We start from the raw sequence: 26,082 nt of genomic DNA, 5'->3' as shown, positions 1-26,082 counted from the left end.
AAAGCCTACAAAATAATTAAATTTATTTTTTAAAAAGATCTTCCTTGAGTTAAAGCAAGGGAGTTCATAAGATTTTCTTTTTCTTTTTTTTTTTAGTCCAGTGAGGTTTCGGTGCTGTTGCTTCATGAATGTATAGGCAGGCCCCGGGGCAGAGCACCGACAGTGAAGAGAGTGGCCCTAACCCTCACCCACCCCGACTAGCAGAGGGACTCGAGCATTTACAGTCACTTCACTTGCCTCATCTCTGAACCCAGCTCGTTGGGACTTATGGATGAGGTTTCTTCCTGCGTAAAAATTCCTTGGTTTTCCTTTCTGTGTATTTTTAACTCTATCAACTAAAAAAAGCATAATTTGAAAAGCAATTTAAATGAAGTATATTCCTTCTTAAAATTCACAGTCAACCCCCACACCCCTTTTGAGCAGCTCCGCTCTGGTCCATTGTCAATAGTTTCACTGTACATCGTTGTCCTTCATTAATAAGGTGGTCGTGCTTTATGCAGTTTTAAATAAGCTGCTCCAGGTTCATTCTGGAAATACATGAGGTGTAAGTACATAGAGATCCATCCTTCTGTTTATTAACCATTCATTCAAATGGAGTATTGGCTGCTGTGTGAAAGGCATGCAATCTTGGGCTAACCCTACTTCCGCTGGGACATACTTGGCAGCTTCCTGCATCTTTCCCTTCCACGTCCAGTGCTCATTTCACTTTTCCTCACTCTCTTGACCCCACCCTTTCCACTTCATCTTACTACAGCCTAACACAGAGGTACTAAATTGTACGCTGTCCTGGCACTGTTCTGGGTGCTGGAGACACACAGGCATGGACTTCCATCCTTGCCCAGCCAGTTCCCTGCTCCACCCTCTTTTTCTCCTCTTCTGTTTTCTCCATCTCTCTCTTTTCCTGCCACGAGAAGTCTCTCTAGGCTGAGGCAGACCCTACCTGAGCAGCACAATGGACACTTGCTCTTTTATTTCGTCTTGGCTCCAATGACAAATTACCAAGTTGGGCCAGGCCCTGAGCTATGTATTTATTATGTGATGCCAGTTGTTTAAATTTACATCTGCTCTAATGGTGAGTTTTCCGCTTTGGAGGGCATGACCAGAGTTTATTGTCACCACTATTACTATTACAGCTGCTACCAATAGCTTCCATTTACTGCGTGATGGGCATTTCACACACATTTATTATCTCTTTTATTCCAATCATATTATTGCCTAGAAAAAGAACATGTTTTCTCCAACGTAACAAATTAGTAGCTTTCCATCCTGCTGGGCCGATTAGCATCTGATGGGATTTAGTTCTGTTTGCTGTGATAATAATTAGCTAGTGATATATTTGGGAGAAATTGTTTATCAGACAGTTGTAAACTAGGTAAAACCATGAATGTTTCAGTCCTGTTGCCTCAAGAATGTGTGGATTATTTTGAGGAAGTGGTCAGGCTTCCTTAAGCTCTAGATACAGCTGTCAGCTCCTTGCAAATAGTTTGGCACACAAAATGGAATACATCCGTGCTTCCTCCTTTCTTTAAATTAGTTTACGTCACGTACACATGGAGGGCATCCTACTCCACTATGAAATCTTTTTTTCCTGAATAAATAAAAACGCAGATGTTATCAGAGGAGATTACTGGCCAACTTTGAAAATCGATTATTGTATCCTGGTTACTTTTGTCAGTTGGACTGTTTTCTTCCTTTCCTGCCACCATTAGTTAAAAATTTCAAACCATTGTAGTAGTGTAGCTGTTTGACCGTGTAACTTGCGGTTAGGTTTTTTTTCCTTTTTCATTGTGAGTGTTCTAATTCTTTTTCCAGTCAATCCAAGGGCACCCTAATTTGTACATGATTCATGTGTGTTTTGGTATTAATTAACCCTAAGGAAGCGGAGCTCCGAAATAAAATAGGTTTATACAGAATGTTAACGTGCAGTGTTTCTGCAGTGCACTTGGGACTGCACTGGCAGTACAGAGTCAGCGGTGGCGGGGCGAGCTCCAGGGGTGCTCACATTAGGCAAAGCAAGGCATCTGGGGAAGCCGCCATTGTTCCTTGTTATTGCCTTCCTGTGTGATTTCTAGGTACTAGAAGACATCTCAGGTTTTCTCTCATCTCCCAGATCATTCTGTAAAATTAGGCAGTTTCGGCGTTATATAGTAGGGAATACTTCCTGGAGACGGGATTGGTGGCAGCCTGTTTGTGTACCTCTTCTTACTATTGTTCATTAACGTTCTCTTATAACCCCAAGTAGATAGACATCGATGTCATTCCTCTTCCCCCTCTCTGGCTTCTGACAGTATCCCCCCTATTGGCCCGATTTGGACCTTTCTCTCCAATCAGTGGTTCAGCATGCAGTCTTCGGGATCCAGATATCAGAGTAGCGGAAATGACAATGAAGGACGGGAAATGCGAGGCCCGATCAGGGGTAGGACTCCAGGTCAGCGGAGGCAGTCAACAGAAATAGACAGCAGGAGAGCTCCGGTGGGTTGATGAAAAAGCCTGTAGATGAACCTCAAAACTGTGCTCTTCCTAGAGGAGAAGGGAACCCTCCATGCCTCCCCACCCCCCAATCGGAAGAGGAAACACTTGTAGTAGAACAAGTCACAGGTAGGATTTCCCAGCCTGAACCGCATATTTTTAGATAGAGGATTCTCTTTCCAGTTACGTGGTCCAGCTAACCAGTATTGCTTATACCTGTGTCCGTAAAACAGCATTTGGGGAATGCCCTAACTTGATTCCAGAACCCTTCTGGTCCCATCTGTTTGGAGTGGTTCTTGGCATGTAGAGACTTAGCTGACTCAGTGAAAATATAAAATTATTTTAAAGTTCACACTTGGGAATATTTCCTTTTAAAATGATAAAAGTAACATGTGCATTAAAAAATTCAAATAGTACTGAAGAATGTGAAGTAAAAACAAAAGTTTCCCTCCCTGACCCCCCTGTCTTTGAATCCACAATCTTTGTAAGTTAACTGCTTAGTGGTTTCCTGGGTATGCTTCCAGACAATTTTCATACAAATAAAAGGATATCTTTTTTGTTGTTTATTTCATTGATTCATCTCATTCTTCCTACTCCTCCTCCTTGTTATTCTGTTTAAGTATTTTAAAGCAACTTACAGGCATCATGTCCATTTGCTTATACATATTTCCATACATATTTCCAACAGATAAGGACTTTAAATAATAACCGCACTGACTGTTGTCCCATCTAACAGGACCAACAGTTGTTACGTGAGATTATGGAACACCCAGGCTATAATCAGCATGTCTTCGATTCACCTCAAAAGTGTTATTCTATAATTTTATAATCAGGATCAAAATAAGCTTTCACCCCTTGCGTTTTTTTAGATGTGTCTTCACGTGTCTTTTCATCCATAACTCCTGCCCTTTTAAAAATGTTATTTCCTTGCTGAAGAAACTGGGTCATTCGTCCTACAGCTTTTCCCACATTCTGAGTTTGGCCGCTTCTGTCCCCTTTGTGCGTTTAGCATGTTGTTTAAATCACCTGTAGTTCCAGGGACCTGCTCGTTAGCGAGAAGCCTGATTAAATTTTGTGTGAGAATATTTCACAGGTGGCTTATCAGAGGATGCCCGGTGTCTTTTTCCTTTTCAGGGGCGTTAGGATTAATCAGCGATTTTGTGTTGTCGGCCTGATCTGTCCTCTACAAAGTTCCCTGTCAACCTTTCACCTAATGGTTTCGGCAGCAATTGATTCCCATTTTCTAGAAAACAAAAATAGAAACACCCCAGACATAGTTGCACGTCTTACTTTCCCCACTCACTCTTGAATATCTCGAGCACGCTTCTGTATTAGCTTCTCTAGCAAACCTCATTTTTAAAATGTAGCTTCATGGATTTTATTTTATGACTGTATTACAACTTATGTCACCGTTTGCAAATGTTTCCGATCCCTCATGACTAAGAAAGTTTGAGACCTGAATTCTACCTGTTGTGATTGTCTGTATTTCCCAATGGCCAAGGCCGGTGTGGCAGTGACCAACGTCAGTCGATATTGGCGACTCGGTGTCACAGCGGAGACACTTCCCCGTGGAGACGGTGGAGGAGACTGTGAGCTGAGCTCTCCTTGGAGGGAGGAACCAGCTGGTTTGTTTGCCCTTCTGAAAAATTGAAGCAGGTCGGTAGTTCTTCCCCAAGTGGGCAGCAGGGCGCCCTGGCAGCGCAGAGGAAGGCAGTGCATCTCGTTAGCGGCAGCCAGAGGGACAGGAATAAGGGGGTGAACACCCTGACCTCCAGACCCCCAGCGGCTAAATTGGCAGCGGCAGCATCTGCTCCAGCCGTAACTGAACAAGTCAGCGGTGGGGATCCTGAAATTTGTCTCCCCTGGAGTTCGGTGTGTGAGGTTGATGGTGGCCGTTCGGTGTTGAGTCCCTGCGGCGTGGTATTCTCTGTCCTGTTTGATTTGTCTTTATCTCTTGTCGTTTTCCAAGTTCGGGAATTCAGAGGTGGGCTGGAGCCCGGCAGCTTTCTCCCGGAAACAAAGCCCCTGAGTTGAGGCTCCCCGGGGCTGCGCGAGGGCCCGTCTGCGGGGGTGTCTGCCCCCCCGAGTGTGGGGCCGCCCCTGGAACTGAGACTTCCACGCGCCAGTGCAATCGGATCTCGAAAAACGGATCCCAGAGAGGAGTCGTGAGATGAACGTGGGTTTCTCCCTGAAGAAAAACAGCCGCAAAACTTCCTTGTGGATAACGTCCTGGGCGTGCCAAGAAAAAAAAAAACGTCCAACCGTTTTTAGTATTCTTGATCAAGCGCTGCCTTTTCCTTTTTTGTTTTCTTTAATGTTCCTTTCTTTCTCTCTCCTTCTTCCAAGCCTCCGAAGAGGAAAGCGGAAAGCCTTTTCAGTGTCCCATATGCGGTTTGGTGATAAAAAGGAAGAGTTACTGGAAGCGGCACATGGTGATTCACACAGGTTTAAAAAGCCACCAGTGTCCACTCTGTCCGTTCCGGTGTGCTCGCAAGGACAATCTCAAATCCCACATGAAGGTAAGCTGGCCGCGTCTAGACAGACCTTTCGATGAGGCGGGCACAGCCGAGCAGGAGAAGGGGCCACTGCAAGGTGGCCGGGCTCAAGGTCACAAGGTAGATTGCAACCGAAACAAAGCAGCTGGGAAAGAGTCTTCTGGTGAAGGTCTTCGTTTCCCATTTACAACCAAGAACTTAAAGACGGAGAGAACCTTCAGTATCTAAATCGTACATGTAGTGTAGAGCCGTCCCTCTTAGGGGAGCCGCAGCCTAACCAACCCTCACATGGTGATGCATTTTTGGGGTGCTTGGAGGGGCGGAAAGAGGACAGGAAGGGCTGCTGGACCTGTGCCCCCAGAGAGAGGGCGCTTGAACCCACCCGCCTTCCTGGAGAGACTGCCCTCTTCAGCTTACAGACCCGGAGGAGCACCTGACAGGAGGTGGGGGGACTCTGAGAGACCCCTCGGCTTCAACATTAGCCCTGGGGGAGGCTCAGCCCTTCCTGACAGGACCGAGTCCTCCCTGAGGCTGTCCGTGTTGGAACTGTCATAATTCCCGGGGTCACACTTTCCCGGCAGGTAAGGACATTGTTCTCAATGTCCTGTTGAACACGGGTGGGCTCGTGCCTGTGATGGACACATAGAACACTGAGCAGCATCTGTGCACCACTCTCAAGTGAGACGGGTGGCGGTGAGACTTAGTCGTCCAGAAATCTTTTTAGCAAATGCCACCACCACTAAAGGGTTTTGTCTGAAATTCAAGGAGGAAACTCGAGATCAAAAGAGAAGGTGCTTTTGAACGCACATTTGAATCTTAGTGCGAGATTTACTAGCTAAGTGGCCTTGAGCACATGAGCCCTTAGGCTTAATTTTCTCACCTGTTGAGTGGGAGTGGGCATGTTGGAAGATCTGTCATTAGTAGTATTTAAGGAGATAGTAGTAGTATAGCATCCGTCACAGAGATGTTCTTTAATAGTGACGTAATTTCAGTAACTGTCATCTAACCCTTTAATGATAACAGTCATTTTTATTGGTATTTTCAATATGGTTTGGCTGTTGACATTGTTTATAAAGTTTTTACTTCCCTGCCATAAGAAGTATAGTCTATGTACATAATTAAGATATTTGCCTTTTTCTAAATCTTGTCTAATCCTTCTGACTACATCAGTAATCACTGTTCATAATTGTAGCTCTAGAAAAAAAATGCAAGCAGACAGAACCTATATTGATTTTAGGAAATAGCTTAGAAAGTAAAAAAATAAATAAATTCATGATGTTATTTGTTTTCTATCATTTGCCTTTTTCTGCTGGGAGTAGCATGCCCTTCATCTTCAGAATCCACTTAACCAGGAGTTCCGGTTGGCTGAATTTTAGTGAGCCTGCTTAGTTTTGACTTTAACCTTCCTCATCCTCTATCACCTCTTCCCAAAGTAAAACCTCATATTTTACACTCGCAAAGTAGATTTTGCTAGCAGGATGAGACTTCAAAAGGAATTCCTTTAAAAGTAAAATTTGTTTTCATTACTGTGCCCTACGCTATGATCAGAAATCAGGTCTGACAAATTTAAAGCTTCAGTGAGCAGAAAACTTGCATCTCGCCTGACACCTGGCAAGCTTGGTTTCAGCTCAGGGTCAGGTAAAACAACCTATTTATAAACCCATGGGGGTGGGGGGGAAAGCCGGGTTTTTAAGAGCAGGAACTACCGACCCTGAAGCTGCGGAGAGATGAGTTGAGGCCGTGATGACACAGACGGTCGGCCAGGCCCAAGTCGCCACTGAGGAGCACAGCGAGGGCTTTGCAGGTGGTGGGGTCTCGCGAGGCTTCCAGAACAGATCGACAACCCGCACGATAAAGCCGCTGTGCAGAGTTACCGCTTCACTCACACTCCTGGAGTCCTAACCTGTTGAGCTCCGATGGAGCTTCTGATAAGGGAAGTGTGAGAAGAGCTCATTCAAGTTTAATTTTATCACATGGTGTACTGTTTCTTGTCTCTGCTCTGCACCTCGCTTATGGACCTTTTTAAAAAAAAATCATCAAAGGATTCGTGGTTTTATTTTCATTAGACATACTTGAATTTGGCTAAATTCTGCAAATAATAGTCCACATTGGAAATAGGATAGTCGTGGTTTCGGGAGTGGATAGATATCCCCCGCTGCCTTCACCAGAGATCACCCAGATGGAGCGATTCTCTAAAAGCGATTTCTGTCTAAGAAGTGGGGGTGGCATCGCCTGTCGATTAAGATCTCAGACTGTGTGGTCAGGAAAACCTTAACTAGAATCTCAGCCCCATGCCTTTTGGGAGCTGTGAGACTTTGGGCAAATCATTTAACCTCTCCAAGCTTCCATTTCTGTTCATGGACATAATAATCATGCGATCTATCTCATGGAGTTGTTATTATAAGAGTTAAATGAGATAATGGAATCGGCCACTTAACAGAGCCCAGCACGGAGAAACACTAGGTAAATGTGGCTAATACGGTAATTATTACCCGAAAGCCTTCTGAAGTACATTAACGTTTACATGTAGACATAAATTAGTGACGTGGTCTAATTGGATTTCTCAAAATAAATGTTATTGTCTACTCCTTTTGTGATAATATCTTTAGTGTTTAATTTAGAAAAACTGGTAAAAAAAAAAAAGAATATAAAATTAACCCTTAATCTCATCACACAGAAATAACCCTAAGTGCCATTCTAGTGTATCTCCTTCCCCGTTAATTATAGAGGTTCATTTAACAACAAAATGGGATTCCACTTTATTTGTCCGACCAGTGCAGCATTGACGGCGTTCCTACTGGGTGCCAGGCACTGTGTGTTTGTGTAAGCCTGCCTTTCCTCCTTCACATACTGAGCAAGTGTTTTTACGAGCGGCGGCAGAAGGAGATGTAAATGCCTCCAGCTTCCTCAGGGTTATCTGAGATTTCCATTAAGTCTTTTACAACTTTCCTGGATGAGCGAGCCTACAGGAATTAAATGGGAAATCCGTAAGCTGAAATTGAACAGAAAAGGTGAGGAGGACTGCTAAGATAAAGAGCGCGGGCGAAGTGATGGCAAGAAAAAGGGGACCAGAGTCAGGGTGCCGAGTTCTACTCGTCTCGGGCCTGCCAGCTAAGGAGCTGAGACTCTTGGGGAAGCCCCTTCCCTGACTGGCCAGGTCTCCCAAGGGTGGTGGAGTGGGTATTTCTCGAGGTTCCCTGTGTTCCTCCGCCTGAGGAGTTGGACCTACTGATGAAACAGCACCTTCACTTCCCGCCCCTGAGGGTGGGTGATTGCTTTTGCTGCAAAAGCAAAAAGCAGTTAGTAAGTACATCACTCTGTGTCCTGGAAACCGTGATGTGCTTTAGACAAGTGTGTTTTCTCATGAGCAGAGTAAGAAGGATCTTGAAGTCAGTGTTAAGTTGAAGAGAATAAAAATTGTAACAGAAAGTGCTTTTCGGTCAGAAGAGAAGGAGAGACCCAGCAATGGGGGGATGGAGCTAACACGTCTCTCCAAGGCCAAATGGGGTACGCAGCCCCTTTCGGGAAGGTGTAGCTCAAATAAAATTGTAAGTGCGAAAGTCAACACCGCATCCACGGATTTTTCCACAACTAAATATAACAAGGCCAGGACCCGGTGGAAAAGCAGCCACATAAAACACTCGCCTACAGACTCTTTTCCATCCAGGGCTCCCCCCCGGCTCGAGAATGGGGGCTCGCTCTGTGCTTTTCCTTCTTCCAGAAGCTGCTTCTGGGGCTTCTGTTCTTGGACTAGCTCCTCTCCTCCCCTGGGTCAGTGGATGTCAGGACACTTCCAGGGTGGAGTCTGCCCCCCTGCACTCTCCCAGGGACCACAGAAGCTCTCTGCCTTGTGACCTTCACCGCCTGGTTCCAGGACAGGCTGGGGCTAGGACCTGTCAGGGTCTCCTGGGGCTGTGACCTGAGGCCCCGAGGTGCCCACCTCCACATGAATTGGGTGGAGAAGTGGTAAGGAATCTTCCTGATTTGGTGAGAAAGCAAATGACCGATCAGCCCCAGAGTTGAGAGATCCCTTTGTTGTGAAAGCACAGAGACAGACGATGTTCACAGCCAGTGACGGTGTGGCATCCCAGCCCAGCGCCGCCCAGCCCCTCCAGACCTGGCAGAGAAGGGCATCAGTGGGCAAGCCTTGGCCGCAACTGAATTTAAGTATATATGGTGATTTCTGTTGAGAAAATTCATGCTTTGGGGGACCCAGAATGTCTTCTGCTGTTTTTTTCAAAAAGCCACAGTGGGGTGCTGTAGCGACAGGATCTCACCATTAACGTTTAATTTCTTTGCTTTTGTTGGTCACTCAACATTATTTAAAAGTATGTTTTGGCTGGTGAATAATACTTTTGGATTGCACTCAGAATGCATAAACAGCTGGAGTAAAAGTTGCTTTCTTGGAAAGGAAGCCTTCGGAGAGGGGCCAGGTGGCGCGGCGGATTCACGGACTGGCCCCTAACCTTGGTGAGACCGGAGTTCAAATCCCACTCAGGTCACCCCTGACAGACGAGGTGTCCGTTTTGTTTTGCTTTTGAATTCCCACCACTGACTGGTTTGCCCAGATCACACACCTCCCCAAATCAATTGGCCCGAATCCACGCAATTGGCAGTTTTTACGCAAGGGAGGGCCGGCCCTCGAAATAGCAGGGTGCGGCGGGGCAGTGCCGAAGTCCGCCGGCAGAGAGGGGAGGGGGGTTAACAAGCTGAGAGGGGCACCTGCCAGCTCAAAGCCCGGCTCGGGCCAGGGCAGTGATTTCCTCACTTTTTCAAGTGCTAACTTTGGTAGTGGCAGGAAGAAAAAAAAGTTCCTCGCAATTTTTACCGGTACAGACGTGCACGCAAGACTGGAGCTGGGTTTCCAAGCGTGCACGCGTCCACTGCAGACACCCACACCACCAAGGTGGGAGACACTGGTTTCTTCTCGCTGAGAGTCCTCGGCGGGGGTCCGACTGCGGTCGCCCCTGCACACTCTGCTTTCTTCGCACGTAATTTCGCTCAAGCCACTCGCCCTGGGGTCCCCGTTTCCCTGTCTATAAAGTGGGAACACTCAGGAGACATCTTGTTCCACATCCTTAACGACCTAGAAAAGCGTTTTGAAAAACTGAAATTATGTTTGCAACACGCCACTAATTCTCCGGGCGACAGTCATTGGGAACACGCTAAGTATTATTATTATTATGAGAGGAATTGCATGACAGGTGACCTCTTTTGACCCCGACAAGTAATTAGGTAAGTCTGCATTCTGCTCGGTGTGTAATGTTTTCTCTGAGGACCCCGACTGAGATCAGGTGACCAGACTATTAAGAGGGTTCTACCCCGATGGCCTCCACGGGCCGACACCGCCCTCCACCGTGTGCACGGCTCTAATAGTGGACTCTTAACCTACACAGACCCGCTTTATGTTTCGGGCCGACCTGGTCACTTGGAGCACAGTCATGAAATGCCCCCCTCTGGTTGTTTGATTTCCCGGGCCAGCAGATTGTTGATGGCTAGTGGGGATGCACGGCGAGGCGCGGCCCACGAGCCCACGGCGGACAGCTCACTGTTCTTGCTTCTCTGTCAGGTTCATCAGCACCAGGACCGGGGAGAGACCTTTCAGTGCCAGCTGTGCCCTTTCACTTCCTCGCGCCACTTCAGCCTGAAGCTCCACATGCGCTGCCACCAGCACTTCCTGAGGACAGAGGCCAAGGTGAAGGAGGAGATCCCAGACCCAGATGTCAAGGGATCTCCCCACCTCAGTGACAGTGCCTGCCTGGGGCAGCAAAGGGAAGGAGGAGGGACAGAGCTAGTGGGGACCATGATGACGGCCAACACTCCAGAGAGGACTAGCCAGGGTGGGGCTGGCATCTCGCCTTTGCTGGTGAAGGAGGAACCCAAGGAAGATAACGGCCTGCCAGCCTCCTTTACCCTGAATGCTGCCGACAGGCCGGCCAACCACACAAAGCTGAAAGACCCCTCCGAGTATGTGGCCAACAGTGCGTCAGCATTGTTCAGCCAGGACATCTCTGTTAAGATGGCGTCTGATTTTCTCATGAAGCTGTCAGGTACTTGAATAGGGTTGTATTCTCTCTCTCTCTCCCCCTGCCCTTCTCTGCCAGTGTTCTCATCTGTAACATGAACCGGTAGGACTAGACGATTTCAAGGTCCCGTTAAACTCGAATAGTCTGCACCTTTACAGTTTTCCCCTGGACTTTCCCCCCTAGTCCTTTGGAAGCAGGCCTGGCTGCAGTGTGGGTCTAGAAACAGCGGAGCTGACCGATGGCCTTGGTTTTTCTCCTTTATGGACTCTCGTCATGGGGGGAAAGGTCCCATGGCGAGCCAGCTCTGTGGCTGTTCTTTGTGTGACCTTGGCCCTCACTGAACTTGTCTCTGCCTTGGGTTCTCTAAAGTGCTGTGTGGAAACACTTCCTTTTGCATTCCTCAAGGTCTTTGATTTTAATTTGAAAGAGTTTTTCAAAGGGCCTACCTACAGAGGCTGCTATTAGGAATTAGAGACTTTTAAAATTTGATTAAATGGTCAAGATGATCTTAGAGTTTGTTTTTTCTCCCAGTGGAAAACCTTTTATTGTGGTAAAATATACCCAGCACGAAATGAACCCATTTTTAAGTGTGCAGGTCTTCGGCATGGAGTACGTTCGCATCATTGTGTGACCATCATCACCGCCCATCTCTGCTCTTTCCATCTTTTCATGAGCAGTAACTCCCCGTCCCTGCCTCCCCCCAGCTCCTGGGGACTGCTCTTGCTCTTCCTGTCTCTATGAATTTGACCTCACAAAAAGTGGAGTTAGAGTTTTTGAAAAAATTATTTTCCAACTGCCCAAACACCATTTGGAAAGATACGGAATATAAATTGTAAACGATTATTTTTATCAATTGATATCACTTTCGCCATCAAATTATGTGTTTTTTTTTTAAAGTTTTGTCTTTTTTTTTGTTTTCAATGTCTTTGATCAAGTTCGTGGAGTTGAATGGGGCGTGTAGAGATGTCGGGGAGGCTGCCCTGCCTGACTGTCTTTGGAACGATAAAACTTGGTGGGATGGTGCTGCTACTCATTTCATTTTTTTAAAAGTACGATTTTAAATTTTAAAGGCGACGTGGAGGGTGGGAAAAGGTCGGCTGAGAATCGGTTCTGTCTTGCAGTGCAGACGGCAGTCCCCACGATGATTTCCAAATGCCATTTCAGCTCTTTGGAGATTGACAATACCCTTTTAAATGGAGAATAATTGGCCACCGCCTTCCTTTAAATGGACTGTGAGTCGCATTTCACTAAATGTCATTGCCAGGTGAATTAGAGGTTCCGTTTCCCTCTGCAGACCCCATGCTCAGTGACACTTCAGTCAGGTCTTCTGGAATGTCCCCGACACCCCAGATCTCTGCCCCTCGGGAGTGCCCGGCACCAGTTGGAAGGAATGAGGAGAGGTAGGGGGTGGAAATGAGGCAGCGCAGAAACGAGCTGCGGAGGGAGAGAGAGCGGAGTCCGGTGAGGCAGGCAGACCTCTGGTGTGAGCGAGGCGTGCGTGAGGCAGTCCTGCGCTGGGAAGGAGCACGTCCTAGGGGTTCAAGTGCATCTGACCGGGCTCAGACAAACAGGAGACTCTCTACTCCCCCTCCCCCATGCCACCTTCCTCTTCTTCCAGCTCATCTAAGAGAAATCGAGCTTTTAGAGACTTCTGGGGTTTATACTGAAACATTTTTGAAACGGGGAGGGGGTGCTCCGGGGAGGGGGTGCTCCGGGGAGGGGGGGAGTGCAGCTTCTAGTGTCCCTTCTGCTGTCGACACTTCAGTTTTTACCTCCCCCTCCTCTTTGGTTCTTCCTTGATGGCCTCTCGGCCAACAGCAGAGCCCAAGGGGCTCCTTTTCTGGGCTCTTCCGGTGCAAAACAAGGGAATGCGAATGGCATCTTCACTTAGTGTAGCACAGAAAGAGAGACAGACGTCTCCTTACTAACGGGGAAAACCAAGGGTTCGTGAGGAACTCTTATTAGTAAGGGTTATTCCCTATACTGCGCCATGCTGGGAAGTTTTCAGACCTGCCACAGGAAGCGTTGGATAAAACACTTGGTGTAGGATATGCCGCTCTGGCTCGGCTCAGCCCTGGTGCCCCACACCCGGCTGTCACTAACTCCAGACCCAGTCTCAGGGGGCTTAACTGAAAACCAGAATTGCAAACAGGAGTTCCACCAGCACCGAAGCTAGTTGGTAGCTGAAGGTAAAAAACCGTGCCTTCCATTGTGATCTGTTTTCTCAGCTAGCTGTTGAAGGGAACTTGTTTACGGTTTGGCAGTCACAGTATTTACCGACTGATCAATTGGCAGAAGAAAACAGATAACAAATGCACACTATTTATGCAAAAGGCCCATGCAGCTATTTTATGGTGGCTTACTAGAGGTCCTGAAACCTGACTTGTGTGCACTGTTACCTAGCAACCTGTTACGAAGTCACCGGGGAGTGAGATGCATCGGTAATTTTTTGTGTGTGTGCATATTTGGATGTAAATGTAAACTCGGCGACTGTGGCAACGCAGCCCACGGGAGAAGAAGGTACGTTCCAAGGCAGGGAATACATTTTCTAGAGGGACCTTTTTTTTTTTAAATTCCACTAGCTCTCTGGATGGCCAAGTCCTGTAATCGATAGCGGCCGTCACTGTGGTGCTGTGTGTGCCCAACTGTGTCTGTGGCTGTGATCCTGGGACCAGAGGACCAAACCCCAGAGAACGGCGGCTGAGCTGCTAGCTCGTTCCCTCCTCAAATGCAGTGCAGTCATGGTCAACATCGGGCCTTGTCCTTGGCGTCACAACGACACCATTGTTCTCGCGCCGAGTGTTAGCTGGGCTCTGTGCGCGCACCTGCTGGGGCTGTAGGGAGCAGCTGTTGGTGGGCCCAGCGCCTGTGAGTCTCTGTGCCAGCCTCGTCACTGTCCGCAGCACTGGAGCACAGTGACAGATTCAAGCATGGACATACCTACTTGTTTCCGAAAGAGAGATGGGAAACACTTGAGTCTTTCTTACTTGGTTATTAAGGGGAGTCTTTCTTGCTCTTTCAACCAAAGCCGAGCATAGAGATGACCTAAGGGAAGCCGGTGGGATTAAAAATCACGGGTAGAATGCTGCTTTCAACAGACTCTCCATCCTCCTCCCACCCACACCTCGATTTCAACATATCCCAGCTCATGTGCTTGTGAAATTGAACCCCTTCTCCGAGCCGTCACCTAAGGCTTCTTCTGCCTGAGCCCACTCGTAACATTCCTCGGTCCTTCAAGATCGATGCTGTTCCCTGGAACCGAGGCTTCCCAGGCTCAGCACCATAATTGCATTAAGGAAGAGAATGGGCCAGCCGCCGCTGCTGGCTTTCTGGGCTATGAGAAAAAATAATTTTGTAAGCTTCGCTCAGGGTTTTGGCCTGGGAGGCAGGTCTTTGAGGGCTACAGCCCTGCATGTTCGAGTAGGTCTTTCTTGAGAGCCAGGAGATGCACGCAGGTCATTGCATCTCTGGGCAGGGGGTTCAGGGGCCACGTGACCGGGGTTGTGCAGAGGGGAGGGCTCACCTTGGCTCAGAGCACAGAAGTTCCTGCTGCTTCCGTGCCTTCTCTCTGCGCCCCAGGACCCAGCAGCAGGTCTGACTTTGGAGTCTTTGCTCTGTTTTGTTTTTAATGCCAGGGTCCAGCCCACTCCCAGAAATTAGGATTTAATTGTTCTGGGATAAGGCCTCGTCATTGATATTCTCTTTAAAATCTTCAGATGATTCCAGCATGCAGCCAAGACCGAGGACCACTGATGTGGAATAGAAACTCGGTACCGGGTACAGCTTTCTTCTCTTGCTTTGTATCCCAGATCATGAAAGGGGCGCGGTGGTGTGAGGTGGGTCTGGGGCCTTCCACAGAGGTCAAGGTCACTGTGGGTGAGAGGCCTGGGTGAGTCATGTTCATTAAACCCCATGTTCCTCCTCGTGGGGACTCGTGACAGGAGAATTAGGAGAAACATCTTAATGGTCTCTAGTCAGAACTGGGAAGTCCCATGCCTCATCTAGAACGTCGAGGGGCTGGGCGTGGCGTTCCTGAGGCCTGATTAAACGGTGCCTGCTCTGGCCTTACATCATGTCTCTCTCTGAAAACTACACTTTTCAAGATGTATAATTTAATTCTGGCTCTCCAAATTATAACCCAGGCCTTGACAGAAACTTGGCCCCTCACTTGTTGGCTGGGAATATCTTTTTGTCCCTGATTTTTGAAAATAAAAGATACAAGTCATTTCAACTATTTTTAACTTGGACACGGGCAAGAAAAATTTTTTTATACAGCCTTTTACATTTTGCTAGTTTCCTAAACTTACTGCTGAAGTAATCTTAACTGGGAGAGACGGGCTTTTCAAAGCAGTGACTGACCAATGGGCACACGCGGAATTGTCTTTAATTTCTTAGGAGCAACACTCTAAAACAGCCAGGGTCGTCTTGTATACATGAACGGGAGCCGGTGGATGTATTTGCGTCCCATAGGCCTTGGTTCTGCCACTCCCGTCTGTTTGGTCCCTTCTGTGCAGCTGAGGTTACAGGGTGGTTTGTCCGTGAGGGGCCGCTGCCCTGTCTGTCCTGTGATACGTGTGTCTGTGCTTCTGCGGAAGGAGGGATGATGGGAGATGCCCAGTAACCCGGGTCGTCCTATTGCCTGGCGGCTCTGAGGGGCTTTCTGTTAAACAACTCAACCAATGAGCTGTCTTTCAAGTAAGTGCCATCTTTGGGCCGTTCACACCCTAGGACTTCGGTGCCAGTGGCCAGGGGGTTCTCCCACACCCCACGCCTGGGCGCCTTCCCCAGTGGGTGTATTTTTGGCCACCTTCCTTTGCGTCTTCAGTGTGGCCCCTCTTGTTAACCCTGTCTCGCTTGTCTGCCGATGGGCACTCGCCGACCACGCAACTAAAATCCCTGGTGTCAGAAGCTGCATTGAGGGACTTGACATGCAGGCAGACTGAATGCCCTTAGGGAATCCTGGATTTTAGTGCTGAACCGGGTGGTGTTCCTATGAGCAGGGCAGTGTGACACTCTCCTGGTCGTCAGTGACTCGCGCCTCCGCGAAACCAGAGCTGACCTGTGTCACAGAGAGGAGCAGGTAACGTTACAAGAAAACAGGACTTGGATGGGTCCCCAGCCATAGGTGGGGACTTTGTTTTCCTTAGCAATCACTTGGATAGCATTTACTCTGTTCCACTAACACATTTGAACTTCATAACAACCCTAGAGCCAGATGGTATTCCCATTCACGGACGAAATCTAAGAAACAGAGACTTCCCCACGTTTGCACAGTTAGTAAGTGGCAGAGCTGGGATTCTCAGCCAGGGGGCCTGGCTCCGGCATTTCCTCCCCCAGGCTGCCGTGCCCCACATCACAAAGGAAGGAAGCAGCGAAACCGGAACTTGGCTCCATTCTCTGTCCTTTGTTGTCGTGGTCAGCCAGAGCCCCCAGCGTGGGGACCGTTCTCCGAGTGCTGTGTGCTTGATGCCATTGGAACTTACACGAACACTTCTGGGCTTTTCAGGAATGGTTCAGTGCAAATAGAGTAGTAACCATAAGGCCAATTTGTATTTCTGTAGAGCTTTCTAGTGTGTAGTGTGTTTCCGAGTACACTGTCTGTTAAAAGCATGCATATGAGGAAACCAAGATTGGGCATAAATTCTGTAAAAGGGTCACGACCGGATTCCAGATCTTTCTTTCCTCAGTGAGCTGGACTGAGCATTCCTCGTTCTAGAACTACCTGCAGAATAGTTTTTTACCTCGATAGACCCCTGGGAAAACTAATCCCAGTCTACGTTTCTGCAGAACTGAAGTCGGTTCATTTTCTTCCTTCCCTGAGAAGTACACCTTCTCCTACTTACTACTGCTGCGACTATTGTTACTGAGCCTACTACTATTGCTGTCAGCATTATTACCAATCAGTTGTGTTTACACTGAGCAGGGCAGCGAGCCAACAACTTCGTATAAGTTCTCATTTAACCCTCCCGACAGCCCTGTGTGGTCACCAGTACTAAACCTATGCCGTAGATGCGAAAGCTGAGGTGTTAAGGCTTCAGCTACAAGGAACAGAACAAAGATCCAGCTCTGCCTAATTGCAGAGCCTTGGCTCACGACCACTTAATTAGCTATTACCTAATTTTTTTTTCTCAGCTGAGCGAACCGTCGTTTTGACCTCCGTCTGTTTCACTGGTTATTTTCCTTGGCTTCCAACCATGGCATCATTTCTACATGTTAATTCAGTCGCTAATCTGGTTACACTTTTGTGTCTTCAAAATAGACCTACAATCCGTCGTTCACGCGCAGCTGACAGCCTGCCCCTCCAGCTCCCTCCCTGAAGCCTCCTCCAAGCTGCGGTCCCCCTGCTCCCCGGGCCCTCCGAGGCGTTCAGAAGGACACTTGTCTAGTGCTTCTTGCATCAGTTTATGCCCCCACCTGCTGCTCCTTCCTCCTGAGTAACCCGGTCCCCACCTCTCTCAAGGAAAACACGTGCAGTCTTCACCAGCTCACGGACAGGCCCCCCTCATTTCCGTTTCTCAGCCTTCACTCGTGTTGTTTCAGGAGCCTGATAATTGGAAAAGTAGCGTCCCGTGTGTCTTCTTCCTGTTAGATCAAATGGGAGAGGGGACTTTTTTTCTAAAAATAATTAATGTAATTAAAGCTAAAATAGCTATTTGAATGCACCTCTGACCCACAGCGGTATCTTTGTGGGGAATTTCAGGTGACGCTGGGCCCCATCTCTATGATGCCTTCCCCCCACAGTCCGGCCCTTGTGAGTGCTAGCCTTTCCTTCCAAGACTAGTTCCCGAGGCTAAACCTTTCCTGGTGTTCTGGCCTTTAGTGCTCGCCCCATTGTGAGCTCCAGTGCTACTCACAGTCTTTATCGCCCAGGTTGGCGCCTGCATTCTGGCTAGTCCCTTCTATTGCTATGCATTCGTCTTGCTTCTTCAACTGTTTCAAGTTGCTGGGGGTGGGGGGAGATCATGCTGCTTTTGTAGCATCTTTATCTTTGCATCATCCACAGTGTATTCCATGATGGACTATCGGGGAAACATTCTGATAGGCATTCTGGAAGGCAGGGTTTCAGAGGCTGTGATGTTACGTCCCTTAAAATAGATTTGCAGATCCATGACCACTCCCGGGATGCTGTAAGAAAGAAGGCGGGGTAGGGAGCAGCGGTCTTTAGAGAGTAAGCAGGCCACGCAAAGGCAGCCCCAGCGGGTGTGAGTATCTCGGTGAGGTTTCCTGTCTTATGTTCCGGGACCTCAGCCCGTAGGACCAGGTCTGGGAACCGGAGTCTGTGGCACTCACAGACGCTTCCACAGCTTAGCAGCTCAAAACGATAACCATTTTCTTGGTTCACGATTTTGTGGATCGGCAATCCGGGCAGGGCTGCACAGGGTGCTGCTGCTGCTTCTGGTCCCTCCTGGGCCGCTCCATGCGTCTGCAGCCCACTGCCAGGCTGGCTGGGGGCTGCTGGTCTAGGACGGTCTCAGCTAGGGTGGCGTCTCGGCTCCCTAGGGTCTCTAGTCCGTCCGTGGGCTCATTCCCATGGCAACTGGTCAGGGTTCCAAGGTGAAGGCAAAAGGGCACAAGACTTCTGGAAGCTCAGCCCAGAACTAGCCCAAGGCCACTTCCAACACCTTCTCTTGACCAAAGCAAGCCACCACGCCAGCCTAGATGCAAAGAGTGGGGAGATCGACTGCACCCCTTTGTGGGAGGAGCTGCAAAGTCACGTTGCAGAGGGGTGGGTTATCAGGGAGGGAAACCGCTCTAGACATTTTATAGCCTCACTCGGCCCAGAGTTCCTCAGATTCTCTAGGTGTTCCACAGTAACAAGTTGTTTATAAAACTGACGTATGAAGCAGAACGTCGGCATAGTAATTTAAAATGACAAGTGTAGCAATCAAGAGGGGGTGCCATTTGGGGCAGATGGTCCCCAACTCCCCTGAAAAGTGTTGGAAATATATTATCCAGTCTTTAGGCTTTCTTCCCCCCCCCCCCCCCCAATCTCCAATCGTTTCCTGCCGTTCATCCATTTCATTCTTTGGACCTAATAGTATGACTTTAACATCCAGCTTTCTTCCACATTTACTCACGGCTTGATTGGTTTTCCAGGACCGGCCCTTCTTGCTTGTGACAAGGGAGATATCCTGTCTGTGAAGTGGATTACTGCAAATAGCTACTTTTGCTCCTTATGTGACAGTTTTAGTAGTTTAGTTCACAGGGAAGAACCTTATTTGTTTATTCTAAGGTTCTCGAGGCTCCGCGCATTGTTACTACCGTGACCCCGCCCCCGGAGGCTGTTGTGTTTTCCCGCTGTCGCTCGTCTGTAACCACAGTGGCCGTCATCATCATCGAGGGCCTGTGCTGTCTAGGTTAGGGACGCGGATCCTGAAGTGTGGCCAAGGATTAGCTCAGGTGGGGACTAATGAGAAATAGGAGATGGTTGAAACTTCACTACACACTAATTATGGAACTACTTAAGGCAAATTAAGTAGTTTACCTTATTGGAGTGCAAGGTTGAAAAATATTTAGCTAATGTTTTAAACATTCTATTTAGATATAATATGCTTAACATCTGAAAGTAATACTCCACTTTATTATGCTGTTTAATTAAATTTCCCCTTTTCCTTATGATGATAGAAGGCAGTTTATTATTTTTTTTCTCTCAGTGAAAATGCATCAAATGATCAAAAACTCCCAGGCCCCCAGCCCAGTCGGTCACGCACACTTTCATACACTTCCAAGGGACATCATCAGTGTGTGATCCGGAGACATGCTGAGGCTGGGTCTGTCGTTAACAAGCTTTGTGGTTTCCGAAAGGCCAAACCATTCTCTGAGCCTGTGCTTTCTTATTGCAAAAGAAGGGAGTAGAAAACAGTAATGAGTTTTAGTTTGTTGGTTTGTATTTGCAACGGTAAGCTCATTCTAGTCAAACAAAATTTTAAGTAGAGACTTAATATGTAAAACACACAGAGTATATATTTTTAAACATAAGTGTATTTTTTAAGTTCACGTTTATTGCATTTATTTACTCAAAAAAGTCAAGCAACAAAGAAAAAAGTTGTCATTTTTTAAGCCCAGAATGTGAACTTAGGCCTATGATCAGGTGAGGTCTTGTAGCCCTATTAGCACCTGGTGTGTGTCTCCATGTATTTCTCTGATTGCGGTTTCAAGAGGCACCGTTTACACAGGGCAGATGTTGCAAACGGGGGCAGATGTCAAACAGTTCACCTTGTCATCTCAGCATCTCTTCACTTAAGTGTCTTCAGATACTTGAAAGAAGAATCTAATACCAAAAAGTGTTTGCTTCAAACTCAACAATATTTAGCAACTGCCCTCATTCCTTATATAAACGGCAGATAAGAAGCATCTGGACCTCTCCATGTGCACTGAAGCTGTCTATCATTTTGTGTTGACTACTCGGTTACTAGTTAACTATTATTTGGAAACGTGTTCCATCTCTAGTCTCAGATGCCTCACCTGCAAAGTGGAGATAATAGGAGTACCTCCTTCAAACGGCTGCTGTCGGGATCGGGAAAATGAAGCCAGGCAAGCACTCAGTGCGCTCCCTGGCCCATAGAGAGAGCTCTGTAAGTGCCAGGTCTTTATGTAGATATATATCTATATATCTACATAGGTCTATTGGCCACAAGCAGAAGCTTTGCCAAAGCAGATACGCTTGAACCGGTCCTGGCATTAATTGAAGGCAGTGGTTCTCAACCAGGGGTGTGCCCAAGGGACAGTTGGCAACGTCCGGAAGAATTTTTTGTTATCACAAATGGGAAGTGCTCTCAGTATTTAGTGGCAGAGGCCAGGGATGCCACTGAACATCTGACACATGCAGGACAGTCTCCTACAGTGCACTGTCCAGCCCGGGGCGCCGGCGGTGCCAAGGCAGAGGATGCCTGCGTCCAGGGGTGCCTGTGGGCTCCAGGTGTACCCTCAGTGCATACTTTTACACGGATACACATGCGCCGCTGTGAACTATTTGAAAGATCAGTACATAGCCAACTGCTTCCTTATTACCGATGGATTGCTAGAACTCTAACACTTGCACAACAGGAAAAACTGCATCACACATGAGACACAAACTGAACTAACTTGTTGACACAAATTAATGTAGTGGTCTCCAGTTGGCATCCTATAGAATGTAGCTGGGGGTGCACCTTTTAAAATTAGATTGTATGTTAATTTTAAAATTCATTGTTAAGTTCATTTCAAAATAATCATAGAAACTTCAATTTGAAGCGACCATTTGGAACCCCTGAAGCACATTCTAGGGTTCCTCGGAACACTGTTTGGAAACCACTGGGTTGCAGTCCCTCGCAGGTCCGAGAGTCTTTGGCTCTGGTTTAGGGTGAGGTAGTAAGTAAAATTCTCATTGGTCTTGCTTTTTGATGTAACAGCTCATCATTTGCAAAATTGCCAGACTCGGAACTGAAGTAGAGCTGGCTCACTAAACTCCAGGAGAATGGCATTTTCCTTCACCAGAGGGGACCTCCAGAACAGAGCAGAAGCTGTGGTGTGGCAGTTTCTCTTCTTCCACCCTCCTCCCAAATCCTCACAAACTTCTTTCCTCCCAGGTTACCCCTCACCCTCCCCTTTCTTGTGAACAATGTTTACTTCACTCCATATCACGTATTTCCTAAGGCCCACAGTCCAACTGCTTAGGTTAGCATCTTTCTTAAGAAGCCTGGGCTGTCTTGGAGAGCAAGGAGAAAGCTTGGGTGCGTTTTCAGCCAAAAGCCCTGGAGTCTAGAGATTACATGATTTTTTTTTGTGGGGGGAAATCAGTCTGTTAATCTCTTGGGACCTTAGATTTCTCACCTCTAACATGAAGATAATAATGATCCCCACCTTTGGTGGTTGATGGATAATTCCCATGTGACTATTCAGATACGAGTTATATGCATTATTAAAACCAGTCATGGCCTTTCAGGAGGTTCTATAGGATATTCCTCAAGGAGGGGCACATGGGAGAAAGCTCCGTGACAACTGAGGACACCTGACTTTACAGAGGGGCGGCTTCTCCAGCTCCTTAACGATTCTCACAGCTCCTGCCTGTGAGAATCGGACACTTGGAACGCTCTACCCCAGTGGCTTCTCGCTCCTTTCTCGTGTTAGCCGTTATCTCAAATGAATCCTCCATAAATCCTCAGAAAGCTCATTTGTTTCTTCTGAGTGGCAGCCCAACCCCACAGAATGCGTGAACTCCAGATACACAGCATTCCTACTCAGAGCCTCGGGCTCAGGGCCTGACATCGCTGCAACTGGGAGAGACTTGGCCTCCTGATTCGGGGGACTTCCTCCCTGCGTTCAGGATGGAGTGTCCGAAGAAAAACAAAAATAAAAAAATAATTTTAAACATGAAAGGAAGATATAAGGAGATAACTGATTAGGTCCTAATAGCTCTTTTCCTTCTGCATTTTTCCCTTGCATTGAATTCCTGAGGGATTCTGATAACATTGTCAAAACAATAAATAATCCCTAAAATAATATAACATTACAAAAATAAAATGAGAATATTAAGGTATCGTCATAAAAAAAAGGTGGAGTATCTGGAAGCTTTAAAATACACAGACTGCAGTCCCGGCGGGCGTGTGAAGCCCTTCACAAACCGATACACCCACAGATCTTGTCAGGGGAGGGGGAGGGGGAACAGACAGAAAACTGTGCTTGGACAATGATTAAAAAAATGTTTAAAAAGCGAACCAAAGTGTCACAGGTTCGATTCCCAGTCAGGGCACATGCCTGGGTTGCAGGCCATGACCCCTAGCAACCCCACATTGATGTCTCTCTCTCTCTGTCTCTCTCTCCCTCCCTTCCCTCTCTAAAAATAAATAAATAAAGTCTTTTAAAAAATGTTTTTTAAAAAAGAAACCTACAAGAAAGGAGAGACAATGGAAGTGACTAATAAATCCACATGTTACCAAAAAAAAAGAATGAAATGATGACTGTGTATGCAGTGAGTCAGGTACAAGTGCTTTTTGAACAATTCCTCACCCCCTTCCCCCCAGAAAAAACATCTTTAATTTTCCCTTTCTACGTAGACAATGGTTTTTTTATCTGAGGATAATAAAAACAATGGCAATTATTCAGCCATATTAATTCTAAAATAATGGGCTTTATTTATTATTCTCTATGTAAATATTTCTGGCAATTGAAAGAAAGCGAGATAACCTTCCAATGCTATTTTTACATCTTTTATTTAGGCCCAGTGTTTGGGAAATTAAAACTCCAGCAAATGAGTGTCTCCCACATGCTTTTTCGACTTGTCTTTATTTGCACTTCCCCAGTGCGTTACTAGTTTTATGCTATTCTTGTTGTTGTCGGAATGCAAACCAGGTAGAGAGTGCCTTGCAAATTTATAATCCAGCAACATCCGGCTTGCCTTTTGTTTCTTTTGAAGTGTCTTATTGACGTTCTGTTAAGTCTGGGCTGTACTAACAGTGCTGAGTGTCTTTTTCCCCTTGTTTTCTGTAGCCCGCGTGCTGCAGAAGCTGCTTGGGTCTTCAGAGAGCATCGGCATGACATGACGGTGGCCCTCTCTAGAAGCTGGGGTTTACTTTCAGGGCCCCGGGACTTTCTTATCTTTCTCCTGGCCTCACCTTAGAATTTTAAAAAGCTTTCAAATAAAAGATGCAGCACTGAAGCCTTTTAAAAAAATACCTAACCATTCACTTTATGTTATTCCTTCCCAGAGAATCAAAGTCACAGACATTGTAGCCCCATCCACCATTTGATTACTCTGCTGAGACTGGTGAGGATGCTCCTGCCAGGGGGGTTTATGCAGGGTCCTGGGGCAAAGGCTGATGGCTAGGAGGTGGTTGGCAAAAACCCCAGGAAGTGGTTGAAAGGGGAGAACTGTAATAACTAAAGTCTTCTTAGGAGCTACTGTCCTGGTAGACGGACAGAGGTCTGAAATGCATACTTGTTGCAGATTGCTCTGGAAACCGTTTTTGTTCCCTTTGGTTCAGATTCTGATGGCATTGTCCCCAAAGGGCTGGCTTGTGGCACTTTGCTCGATGTCTGGACTCTTCCGTTAGTAGTGCCAGGGTCCAGGTGATTGCCTAAAGACATCTCGGTTAGCGCTGTGGTGTGGGCAGCAAAGCTCCTCAGTTATCTCCTTATATCTTTCTTTCCTGTTTAAAACTAAATTTTTTTGTGTCGGCAGTCTTATCCCCAGTCTAATAGCCAGGGAAAGCACTGCTAATTGTCTTTGGTGGGATACTTTGAGATTGTTAGTTTTTGTTGACCACAGGTAATGATGGAGCACCATCTGATGTCAGTAATTTGTGGCCAATGTATTTTATTCATTCAACAAATATATATATATATATATATATATATATATATATATATATCACCTACTACTATGTGCCAGGCATTTTTCTAGGCACTCAAGGTCCATCAGTGTTAAAACAGATTACTGCCTTCATGAAGAACAGATCATAAATAGTGAATATAATCAATAAGAAAATTATATGGCATGTGATTAGCATGTGAAAATACCACTGACCAAGTGGCTGAAACAGCAGAAATTTCTTTTACACACTTCTGGAGGCTGGGGGTCCAAGATCAAGGTGTTGGCAGGCTTGGTTTCTCCTGAGGCCTCTCTCTCTCTTTGGCTTGAGGATGGTCACCTTCTCACTGTGTCCTCACCAGGGTCTCTCTTCTTATAAGGACACCAGTCATATTGGATTAGGTCCCTGCCCTAATGACCTCATTTAACCTTACTTACCTTTCTATCTCCAAATACAGTCATGGTGGGGTTAAGGGCTTTAACATATGAATTTGGTGGGAGGGGGACACAATTCCATTTCTAACAGTATGTTATGAGCCGATAAATATTTTGGGAAAAAAAAAGATTAAAGTACAGTGAGAGAGATTGGGAGTACTGGGGAGGGGGTTACAATTTTGAACATGGCAGACTTCATCAGGCAGTAATTTAGCAAAGACTTGAAGGTCAGGTTACATTAGCGCTGTTAAGACATAGAGACCAGAGGTGGAGGAGTGGTGTGATGGAAGGGACACAGGATAGGCAGCCCATGCACTAGGTTCTAGCTCTTCCTTCTTCCGGCAGCAAAACTCCCAAATGTCGCATTGGCCCTCTGGGCTACAGTTTTTCAGATATGCTGGTCTGTATGAACTTGTGATTCCAGAATATACATCCTTAGAGGGGCATAAGGGGGAGAAGGGAGGAGGTGGAGGGAGGAGGTAGAAGGTCTTAGGGGTAGAAAGGAAGGACTTTGTGTTTGAGCACTGGCTTGGGGGTAGACGGTGAACAAGAAGCAATAGGTCTTTGCTTTGGGGATTTGCTTTCTTCCTTTTATTTATTAAGCAGGAATGGGCTTAAGGCTAATTCTAATAAGCATTACTAAGAACTCTGTATTAAGATGAGGTCTTCTTTCTCAAAAGACAAACACACCCAACATAAGCAACCTAAAAGTTCCTCCTGCATGGCCTTTTAACAGGGAGCAAGATGCCTGTGAAAGTCCCAAGTGGTAGCAGAGGATGCTTCTCTTCCTTCTTGGTCTTTCCCGGGTAGCATGGAGCTTAGTGGTCTGTGGTAGCCAAGCTGTGGAATCCATCCCATAATAGGCTAGTGAGCTCTTTCCTGACCACACACTCCACACCAACCAACCGCGCTAAAAATGGAAAAAAGGCATAAGTGGAAAAACTGGTGAAATACAAATAAAATCTGGAGTTTAGATCACAGTAATGTGGATTTCTTAGTTCTGACAAAAGCATCACGATTCGGTAAGATGTTAACATTGGGAAGGCCGGGTGAAGGATGGATGGGAACTCTCCAAACCATCTTTCCAACTTCTCTGCAAATCTGAAACTATTTCAAAATATGCTTTCTTTAAACAATGCTCACTGTGGACCCAGAGGTGACGTGGGCTGCAGATCTAGACCCAAAAAAGCCATGTCAAGTGTATGTCCCACTGTTTGTGGGTCCGTGATGTTGGCGTATAATAAAACAAAAGGTATATGTCTCTAGTCCGAGCCTTTCTTTCTGGCAAATTCTCCATCCTCTCCTCACACCCCAACCCAGGCTTTCAGTTTGGCTGTTGCCTCTGTCTCATGTTTATTATATTCAATAT

General features: G+C 46.9%; 1 protein-coding gene across 8 annotated transcripts in view; it reads left to right on the top strand.

Annotated features, from left to right (window-relative positions):
- Positions 1 to 26,082, top strand: part of ZNF827 (zinc finger protein 827) — a 157,650-nt gene that overhangs the window by 37,318 nt on the left and 94,250 nt on the right. For all 8 annotated transcript variants that reach the window (XM_028519081.2, XM_028519080.2, XM_036031852.1 and 5 more), the window contains 2 exons: positions 4,816 to 4,988; positions 10,534 to 11,014. In XM_028519081.2, coding sequence (XP_028374882.1) covers positions 4,816 to 4,988; positions 10,534 to 11,014 — 654 coding nt within the window. The remainder of the gene's footprint in view (positions 1 to 4,815; positions 4,989 to 10,533; positions 11,015 to 26,082) is intronic.

The sequence above is a fragment of the Phyllostomus discolor genome, chromosome 8 (assembly GCF_004126475.2).
Source record: "Phyllostomus discolor isolate MPI-MPIP mPhyDis1 chromosome 8, mPhyDis1.pri.v3, whole genome shotgun sequence".
Lineage (NCBI taxonomy): Eukaryota > Metazoa > Chordata > Mammalia > Chiroptera > Phyllostomidae > Phyllostomus > Phyllostomus discolor.
This window is presented reverse-complemented; position numbering and strand designations above follow the sequence as displayed.